Below are 9,817 nucleotides of genomic sequence, written 5' to 3'. Positions count from 1 at the left end.
ATAAATGAGTAGTTATCATTGATTGAGTAGACAATTATTTTTTATAAATATTTTTTATTTTACTCCTAAGAAATACGTTGGTTAAAAAAATTAAAATATAATAAAAGAGAATAAATGTTCATGAATAATTTAAATGGAGACAAAAATAAGTATATTGTTATAATAAATACTTAAATAAAATTTAATTCATCAACTTATATACTAACATAAACTATGAATTTTTAAGAATTTTTCTTTAACAACAATGTTTTTAATATTTTTTTTAAAATTTTTTATATAATTCAATTTTCATTTATTATATTTATTTGTGAATTAATTTTTAATATATTTAAAAATGAAATCGACAAAAATATTTAAGAATTTTTTTTAACCTTTTATCTAATTTAAATTATAGAAAAAAGAATTCATTTGTTGCATTGACAAAAATTTCAAATAAAAATATATTTCAAATGACATTGAGGTCCTTGTAAAAGTGTAACGAACCCTATCCATGAACAGAAAGATTACGTAGAAAAATAAAGATTTGGAAGGAGAAATAGAAAGGTTTAGCCTTTAGTAGATAATAAATGTTGATTTTAAATATTTGGATCTTACGGTATATGATATTAAATAAAAAGGGAAAAAACGGGGGTTCCCAAAATTTTGTGCATTGGACCGTTGGTTGGAAGCCCCTGACCCTGAGAGACACGTGTGACATTAGGAAGGAACACTTAGAAATGGTAGTCCGAGGCGCAGAGGAACGGAGCCTGGCCTGGTCCTGTATTCGATTCGTGGAAGTAGAAAGAGAGACAGTCATCACTCATCACTGAAGCGTGGTTTTGGTCTGACATGGCGAGTAACAGAGAGAGAGATGAGTCTCTTACATTCACAATCCCTTCTTCCTCTTCTCATTCTTCCCCCATCACCGTCTCCGACCAACTCGACAGTTACCTCGCCGACCCCAGAAGCGCCTCCGGAAGCTTCCAGAACGACGGCCTCCTCTCCGCCGGTGACGCCGCCGCCGCTGATCCCGACTTCGGATTCTACCGTCCTGATTTCCGTCAGAACCCCCTCTCCGGCTCCGTCGAGTTCTACCAACGCCACGTCTTCCTCTGTTATAAGAACCCTCGCGTCTGGCCACCGCGAATAGAAGCGGCAGAGTTCGATCGCTTGCCGAGGTTGCTCTACGCCGCCGTTGTCGCAAGAAAGAGTCAGATGAAGAAGGAGGTACTCACTACTGTTCCTCTCTTTTCGATTTTGTTCGTACGATGTGTTAAAACGAGGGTTGCACACTTATATACTCTATTTTTCGTTGTATGAGTATTCGATGTGGGATCTTCAAACAATCGTTACGCCATATTTTTTGACATTGTGATGGACTTGTGATTTATTCTCTTTACTTTACTAGACTCGGTTAACGATATGTGAGGGTCATGATGGAACTGAGACATCTAATGGGGATGTGTTGATCTTTCCTGACATGGTTAGATACAGGTTAGTGCTGCTGATCTTAGAGGCTCTGTTTTGTCGTTGGTTTTTCTTTTCCTCTTCTTAGATCGTTTGTTCAACAGGTTTTAGTGGAATTGCAGGAGGTTAACGCATTTTGATGTTGAGACGTTTGTGGAAGAGGTTCTTGTGAAGGATGGGGAGTGGCTTCCCGGAACCCCTGAGGCTTTGAGAGGTTCTTATATTTTTGTGTGTTCACATGGATCCCGTGATCGCAGATGCGGGGTTTGTGGACCTGTCTTGGTCAGTAGATTCAGGGAGGAAATAGAGTTGCATGGTCTTCAAGGTAAAGTGTTTGTAAGCCCGTGTTCACACATTGGGGGAAGTCAGTATGCAGGAAACGTCATTGTGTTTGGACCTAGCATGAATGGAGAAGTCACTGGGCACTGGTAAGGAATGGGAGTGCTTTTTGTGACAATTTCTATTTATTGTTTTAAGTCTTTGTCATACCATTGTACCATTGGTTATTTAACTGGTTAATTTTCTCCTCAATAACAATGTTATGCAGGTATGGTTATGTTACCCCGGATGATGTACCTTTATTGCTTCAACATCATATCGTAAAAGGGGAGATCTTAGATTCACTATGGAGGTAATTATTTCCTGTAATGCTTTATTTTCTATACTGTTTTGACCAATGGGTTGTGTCCTTAAGTTCCTTACTATAATAGACAAATCAATGGTTTAATTGTGCCTTTTGTATCTGTTATCCTGAATCTTGGAGTATTACCATTTTGTTTTATGAATTTTCAAATTGAAATTGTGGTCAGGCAACAAGTGCCAACTTCATACCCTCTAACCGATGGTATGATAGTTTTGCTCCTCATGCCTCTAAATAGAATCCGTGACCTTCCAGTTCTGTGTTGACTGTTTAAACTTTCTTTTTACAAATTAATTGACATCATAAAGCATGTTTTCCTCACCGAGGACTTGGTCTTCAAATTTAAGCCATTACAAAATGAAGTATATGTATGATGGATAACTTCTATACTATTGTTATTCCTCTCTCCATCTCAGAATTTTCAGAAACCCTAGCTTCACCCTTAACTTTTCAGTGGCCTCTCTTTCTGTCACCACCTTCTGTGATGGAAAAAAATTGATGTGTCAGGTTACAGATTTCCTCTTCTGAAATTGGCATGCTAAAATTCTTTACATGGTCAAAAGATAATATCCTTTTGCAAGACCCAATTACCTAATTCACTAGGATTAAGGAAGTTGGTTAATATAATTGATAACACTAAATTTGCTCTAATTTTTTTTTTTCCTTTTCCAAGATCACAACACTAACATTAATGGGACTCTTACTCTACTAACTGTTTGTTGATACTTTTTTCATACATCAGGGGTCAGATGGGTTTATCAGTGGACGAACAGCAGAAAAAGCATGAACAGAGGCTTCTGCTGAATGGCTTAAGAGATTTAGAAGAAAGCACTCAAGTGTGTAGGCCTCAAGACAATTTTGTGAGCTGCCAATCAATTGGAGTGAACTGCTGCCAATCAAATGAAGTTGTCTGTTGCCAATCAAATGGAGACCCTTCTTTCCGTCAGAATCATGTGTTAGTGGAAAAGAGAAAGGACCCTGATGTCATTGAGACACAGGCAAAACTCTCAGCTGATAATAAGAGCAGTGAAACTGTGATTTCTCGGATCAGTAGTGGCAAAGGAGCTTCGCGCAAGTTTCCATCCATGACTACTTGGCTTGATTGGGAGCAGGAAGATACTTATGCAGCCCTTGCTGTTGTCTGTGCTGCTGTGTCTGTTGCGATTGCCTATAACTGCTACAAACAATTGAGATAAGAGGAATCGACTTTGGCAGCGTTATTAAGTGGTTCAGATACTTAAGCTTTACTATATCTGGATATTAGCTTCATGTCTGATACTAGTGCGGTTCTTCTTTAGATCAGTCCTTACTGAACATACAGGGAAACCAGTGGAGCTCAATCTTTAATCTGGATGTGTGCGCTTTATTGCATGTGCTTGCAGAGTATTATTATTTAATGGTTGAGGCACTTATAATTTTCCACTTAGCTTATTCTGTACATATATGAAACCTTAGCCTCAGAATATTCAAATTAAATATTTTAACAGTTTGTTTAGGCAGAATTTGATTTATAACCTTTTCTCAATTAAATGTAAAGATTTGGTTTTCCTCGAACTTGCTAGTTAATCGTAGATTTGTGTGGTACAGGTGACAACAGTCATGGATGGGACTTATGAAGATGAAACACTTGATATAAAAGAATGCAGCATGTCCAGAGTCTTTTACCCTTGTTGGGAACAGAAAATTAAACCATATAGAACATGATTATTGATAAAGAAATTTCTCAAATGTTGTGTCAAGAATAGATGGGGATCGTGAGTTTTATTGAGAAAATAAGTTGTAGTTTGCAAGAGGATAATAAAAAAAATGTTGCAGGACAAATGACACTTGAGGAAAAATACTTTCTTCAACTTTTATTATGGTAACCCTGATGAATGGTATATTGTGTAACAATGTCTCAGACACGGTTCTGAACACAGATGTACATTTTGTATAAATAGTGTTAATTAACGGAAGAAGTGTAACTTTTATGTTCCGACAGTAAACCAATGTTACATGACCATCATTCCAGGTGGTTTATAAAGAACTTGATGTACTCAACAATTAAGCTTGGCTCCACCAAAAAAGTATAATCAGGATTCTCCAGGTTGTACTGATCATGATGCAGCATGAACTGCAGCACTATTTTGTTAGTTGGTAAGGCCACTCTGAATTTCCAGTTTGTGGAACTCATTTTCTATAGTCTTGGCGATTTTGGCATCATCTGGGTCTGGCTCTGGTAAGTCTACATGGAAAGAATCCTGTCTGATTGGTGATGTGGACTCCATTAATATAGCTTGCTGGTTGATGTAATTGTAGAGTTGTCTATGGAAGACATGATTAACTGAGAAACAATTTTCGGTTTTTTCAGCTACAAGATGTCGGGGTACCCTGGAATCCTCCTTTCTGCAAAAATGTGGGAGGGATGCATAGTCCATTACCTGTTCACAAGTTTTAAAAACATTGTTGAGTATGTCAAGCCCCTAGCAGTTGCAACATATCTAGTAAGAATGAAAAAATTCAATTTGGTAGTGCTGTTTTTCCAGTTTCCATAACAGATTAATTATTAACAAGAATAATTAAGATGGACTTAGTTTAGGTGTGAAGCACAATTCAAGAGCTGCACTTAACTTTATTTAATGACTTTACCAAATGAGGTGTGAAGCAAATAGTTAAAGCCAAGGTTATGCTAATGTTTACCTTCAGCAATTCCTCCATGCCACAACCTTTCAGCACGTGGACTTTCCTCCTTGTTCTTTCTTGCAAAAGAGGCTTTACAACCTGCCAATTGTCATTGAAGTGAGAAGAGCTTAGATTTTGAACGATAACTGAAAAGTCCAAACTCCTCAAACATAAACACTGCCACAAACCTTCCAACATGCTGAGAATACATATGGAACATTAACAATATAATATGCGTCTGTCTTTTCTGGGTAGTTCAAGTCATCTACTGTTGATATAGCAGTCAAAAGCTGGAGGTAGTCAAACAGAAAGTGTAAACTAGGAAAGCATCTAGTGGATTGAGAGATTGAGAAAAGAAACCACGGTAATACCCAAACAAGGAACTATCATGAAAAAATATGAAGAGAAAGAAAGAAAACAAGAAGTTTCTGAATTACTGGCATACTTTCAATTGGTTCAGTGCAGAGAATTTTAAACCAGTCATATCCAACACTTTCACACATGTATCAATGTGTCGCCCATGATCCTTTGTGGTTGTTGGCTACAGCAGGAACTCCAAATTAACAATCAGGGTGGCAGAGAATTTGAGGGTCAACAAAAAAAAGAAAAACTCTAAAAACTCACCAAGATCACTCGATCCCTGTATTCATTCATTTGGATGTGCGACTGTATATAGTATTTGTCCTGAACAAACACAACTAGCAAGTTAACATCATAGAAAATATAAAATTAGTTCAAATGCCAAATTAAGAGACATGGCTAGACCAGCAGCACTTATGTATCATATGAATTGTAAAGGTATGAGGTCCTTACAAAAACTTCATCAAATGTGCTGAGCCCAACACCAACAGCAATGACAGGTAGGCCCTGGCATAATTCAGCCAAAAATAAAATAAATTAGCAACCATGTATGTAACTGTATATAAGAGATGGCATCTTATTGATCATCATCTACCATGCTTATACAAATCCTACACAAAGATGTCATCTCTTACACATAGCAACAATGCAACATGAGAGTAGGAGGGAAAACAAAAAAAAGTTATGGCTGAGATCAAAACTTATACGAGATCTATCTAAAGCACAAAATACCTCCTTTGAGAAACCAGACATTCCTATAAGTTGAGAATCTCGCAAACGTCTGTACAAATCAGGGTGTATAGGTTTCTGTTATAAAAAAAAGAAGGTAAAATTCAACAACGAAGCACAATAACACATTTATGTTCATAAATTCACAATGATCGAAAAATAATATGGTAGACATCAATTTTATGCAAAAATTATGATGTATAGATTTGAATAAGAATAAGAAAGTATGTCAAATAACTCCAGCGACTATGTCAAATAACAAAGCATTTATATTTCTGGCAATAACATGCATGTGCATCCTTATCTCCACCCGTGTAACTTTTGATTGCTTAACTGCTTTAATTAACATTTAAGATATATTGTTCAAATATCATAAATATTATTACAATGCTAATATGTGCAGTAAAGGAACTCACCGCTAAAACATTGTCAATCTCATTTTCCACTCTCCATCGTAAACAATCAACTAACTGTAATAGTTAAAACAATGAGCAAAGTGTTTATATTCAAGAGTCAAGCATGACTCTATTAAGCAATCAACTTGGGAAAAAATCCAACAAAAAGCTCACACAATCTAACCATTTTATGTGCCTTGACAACAATCCCGTCCCTTGCTTTGAGAAATCGTTCTAATGTTTCTGTTGGATAGCCCTGGTGCATATTCTGAAATATAAAGAACAAGCTTTCAGGTCAGAACAAAGAAAACACACGTGATCAAAGCTAAAAGGACCAAAAGAATTGTAATAATTTACTCTCATTAGTAAACATAAATTAAATAGAAATAAATTATATTATGAACCAAACAGTCCACACTATAATACTGACTTATCCAATGAAACACGGTGAACCAGAGCTGTTGACCAACCCCAAAACTAAACTCTTGTTTTAAAGGGGGCCAATTTTCTCTTCCTGATAACTAGTCAAAAGTCAAATAATACATAAAAAGAAATAAAAGGAAAATTTACTAATTCATAGTATTCTATTATGTTAAAATGGATCATTTAACTAAAAGTCGTAGGCATTATGTTACTTAATCAAGGATCAAAGTTTCTTTTCCGTGTTATACATAGAGTTATCATTTTTATTAGGACTAAAAGTATGGGGACAAAACTCTATCCATATATATTGGATACATAAGTTATTTGCATTGCAAAGTTTTCACCCTATGCATCCATTTCCTCCGCTTTCACCCATATTAATACATGATCACTAAAATTCAGAATGATTTTCTTGAAGACTTTAGGCAGAACCCGAAGCCAGACAAATATATGACAAGGTGGAAGACACCATCTATTATCATAATGTTCACAGCTTGGCACCAGCGAGGTACTGATGATTAAGATCAATTTAGCAGCAAAATTTTTAATTTTTTAGTTCAAAACTCCCACACCAACTGAAATTTTTAATATAGAAATTATGGTGACTTATTTTATCCAAGATGATCAGATGCATTCATCAAGTTACTTCTACTGAGATCAAGTAAAACTAAGAGACTGAAGAGGCAAACCTGGAATGTTTTCTTCTGTTGCTCATCCACTACATCAAGAGAGAAAAATATATTAAAAAAAAAACAAAAACAAAGAAACAATATAAGAGATTTATCAGTAAGAAATCAGCAGAAGAACATAAAAATGCTACTTAAATGCATACAGTTTTCCATAAGGGACTGTAACTGCTTGATAGCTTCTAGATTATTAATCCCCATGTTGTTGCTGTTTATATCTGTGATAACACTAGAATGAAACTAACTGGCTGAGAAGTTTTGAGGAAAACATGTGACTGGGTTTTGAAATTTAAAGTCCTTTAAGAAGCTACGTACCGTCCACAAAAAATTAAACTAACTCAACAATAGATGGTGGGACACAAAAAGGTAGGGCTAGGGGGTACCCCTCATACAGAATCTGGCTTTGTTTTGTCCACTTCACAAAGCATGCAAGTTTTTTGGACTTCGTTGCAACTTCCCTATGAATTCTGAACTGAACTGAGTGATTGTCATTAGAAAGAAAAACAAAGAATCTGTTAGAAAAAAATAACATACACGGAAAGGAAATGAAAATAATTCAAGTATTGCTTGGATTTTGTGGACGTTGATTTGTATAGGTAACTAATTAACAGTTTTTTGGTTTGTCCTTGGAATATCCACCGCTGAAAGCAGTGACTAATCTCCTTTTTACGTTGGAGGCACTTCAAAGGGTGGGATAGCTAGTTCCAAGATTTAACGCGGTTGCATACACAAGACATGATTCGAATCACTGACCTTGTTTAAACGTGGATTAATATTAACCTAATTAATAGTTTAATATTAATATATGTGCAACGGAATAATATAAAAAATTCCGATGCTTTTATTGTACATATACGGAGATTAGGAAGTTTCATTTAAAATTTGAAAGTTGATCTTAAAAATTATAAGTTTGGCAGTTGTTTTCCGAATCTTGAAAAGATGGAAAATTTAATGAAAACGCATTATATGTAGTGCTTACATTAAATATATACGATAACCTTTTTCCTTTTGGTTGAAGTTTTGGATGGCTAAGAATAGAGATGCTAACTAATGAAAGAGGAGAGAAAAGAAAAACTGGGCAGAAGTAAGATAGTGATAGATGATGCCAAAATGACAAGTTTTTCCATGTTAAGGATCGATACCTTCATAATTCAGAATTATGTAGTTCACTTGTTTAAAAAGGGAGATTCACCTCACTTTTATATCAGAATCAGAATATTTACGTTTCTCACTACGTTTAAGTATACAATCATTATAACAATGACATTTAAATTTAAGAATTTATAAATAAATAAAAAAATTAACTATTTTTTTATTTGTTCAATTTTAGTGAAATATTCATTTGACACTCCAATGGCCATATAGAGTTATGTATGTTCGCTACACTATCAAGGTTTATTGGATTTATCACCGTGTGCTTAGAATAATTGATGTGAAGTTGTTATAGTTTAATCTCATAAGTTCGAATTTTAAATATACACTCTTTTAAATATTAAAAAAAAGTTTTATTGCAACCTTACTGTTCTCAAATAGGTTTTGCCTAATAAAAAAAAAGGTCCATTGGCTATGTTTACCCATATTAAAACGGAAAAAGCATCAATAGATGCACATGATACATACCAAAGGAACAAATAATAAAATAATAACTTATAACATAATAATCCAAAAAAATAACTTAAAATATTATAAATAAAAGGTTCGTGTGAGTTACAAAAATTTGCTTGTTGCAAGCGATATCTCACTCTCCGCAAAAATCAAATCAACAATCAAATTGAACCCAAGTCCTTGGGTGTTTTAGGGAAGACATAAGGGACAACCATATGTGAATAGATGCATGTATTTGTATTTAATTCAGCAAAAATTATTATTCTTTCATTAAAACAAATTGCTGCCATGACCTTGATTTGAAGGTTTGTAACCGGATATTCGAATTTCCTCTCCTGAATACTCATCCCAGCAATTGACACGTGTGAACTTCTACTCCCATCGTGTTGCTCGTGCTGCTTTTTCAAGTTTGTATTGTTTAAGGTTGCCCATGACATCATTTCCTTGTATTGATAATGTGTCTGTTTATGTGTCACTAAGACACGTCACACAACACACCACATCAGCGAATATCATTAAGGATTTTAATATTTACATATGGTAAAAAAATTTGTGGAGTGGTAGGTATGATGATTAGCTTATAGCTAATTAACATGCGAGGAATCGAGTTATACGATAAAATTATATGTCGTACATACATGGAAATAATATTTTATATATATTTGGTGAGTGCGTGAAGGATTTTATGATATTCGCCACTATGTGCTTCACAGAATGCGAACTCGTGAAAGCAATGTTAAAACACTAGCTTCTCAAAGACTATATCATAAATAAGCAAGCATACAACAGTTGTTTTACAGAAATTATGTCAATTATGCATCTACGGGAAGATGTTTGCATATATAAGGTAGACCACACAAGTCCACAACATG

At 34.9% G+C, this 9,817-nt stretch overlaps 2 protein-coding genes across 6 annotated transcripts; one reads left to right on the top strand and one right to left on the bottom strand.

Moving 5' to 3' along the window:
- Positions 1-679: 679 nt before the first annotated feature.
- On the top strand, positions 680-5,431 carry LOC109806928 (uncharacterized). Of its 2 annotated transcripts, XR_002240440.3 has the most exons (6): positions 680-1,206; positions 1,388-1,473; positions 1,569-1,874; positions 1,994-2,077; positions 2,829-3,485; positions 3,674-5,431. XR_002240440.3 is itself a non-coding variant. In XM_020369459.3 (5 exons), the coding sequence occupies exons 1-5, from the start codon at positions 829-831 to the stop codon at positions 3,280-3,282; spliced, it is 1,308 nt and encodes a 435-aa protein (XP_020225048.1). In that variant the 5' UTR covers positions 680-828; the 3' UTR covers positions 3,283-3,640. The 2 variants fall into 2 exon arrangements, 1 of the variants encoding a protein (XP_020225048.1); XM_020369459.3 differs by lacking the exon at positions 3,674-5,431 and having other exon boundaries at positions 2,829-3,640.
- On the bottom strand, positions 3,914-7,889 carry LOC109806956 (phosphatidylinositol/phosphatidylcholine transfer protein SFH12). 4 transcript variants are annotated; one of them, XM_020369496.3, is made up of 12 exons: positions 7,656-7,889; positions 7,487-7,558; positions 7,344-7,372; positions 6,416-6,499; positions 6,253-6,306; positions 5,840-5,914; positions 5,561-5,614; positions 5,372-5,431; positions 5,193-5,288; positions 4,936-5,037; positions 4,766-4,846; positions 3,914-4,506 (listed from the first exon to the last, which is right to left on the bottom strand). In XM_020369496.3, exons 2-12 carry the CDS (start codon positions 7,539-7,541, stop codon positions 4,216-4,218), a joined length of 981 nt encoding a protein of 326 aa, XP_020225085.1. In that variant the 5' UTR covers positions 7,542-7,558; positions 7,656-7,889; the 3' UTR covers positions 3,914-4,215. The 4 variants fall into 4 exon arrangements, with proteins under 4 accessions (XP_020225085.1, XP_020225080.1, XP_020225092.1 ...); XM_020369491.3 differs by having other exon boundaries at positions 7,487-7,569; positions 7,656-7,888; XM_020369503.3 differs by lacking the exon at positions 7,487-7,558 and having other exon boundaries at positions 7,724-7,889.
- Positions 7,890-9,817: the final 1,928 nt, after the last annotated feature.

Source organism: Cajanus cajan, chromosome 9 (assembly GCF_000230855.2).
Source record: "Cajanus cajan strain Asha chromosome 9, NIPB_CcT2T_4, whole genome shotgun sequence".
Classification (NCBI taxonomy): domain Eukaryota; kingdom Viridiplantae; phylum Streptophyta; class Magnoliopsida; order Fabales; family Fabaceae; genus Cajanus; species Cajanus cajan.
Note: the sequence above shows the minus strand (reverse complement) of the source record. Positions and strands in the feature narration are given on the sequence as shown.

What these genes read in the sequence shown, in the direction of transcription:
- LOC109806928 (XM_020369459.3), top strand. Translation starts at nt 829, where the DNA reads ATGGCGAGTAACAGAGAGAGAGATGAGTCTCTTACATTCACAATCCCT. An exon ending in AGAGTCAGATGAAGAAGGAG is followed by an intron (nt 1,207 to 1,387) that starts GTACTCACTACT and finishes TTACTTTACTAG; the next exon opens with ACTCGGTTAACGATATGTGA. An exon ending in CCTGACATGGTTAGATACAG is followed by an intron (nt 1,474 to 1,568) that starts GTTAGTGCTGCT and finishes GTGGAATTGCAG; the next exon opens with GAGGTTAACGCATTTTGATG.
- LOC109806956 (XM_020369496.3), bottom strand. Translation starts at nt 7,541, where the DNA reads ATGGGGATTAATAATCTAGAAGCTATCAAGCAGTTACAGTCCCTTATG. An exon ending in TTGTCAAGGCACATAAAATG is followed by an intron (nt 6,307 to 6,415) that starts GTTAGATTGTGT and finishes TAACTATTACAG; the next exon opens with TTAGTTGATTGTTTACGATG. An exon ending in TGTCTGGTTTCTCAAAGGAG is followed by an intron (nt 5,615 to 5,839) that starts GTATTTTGTGCT and finishes GAATTATGCCAG; the next exon opens with GGCCTACCTGTCATTGCTGT.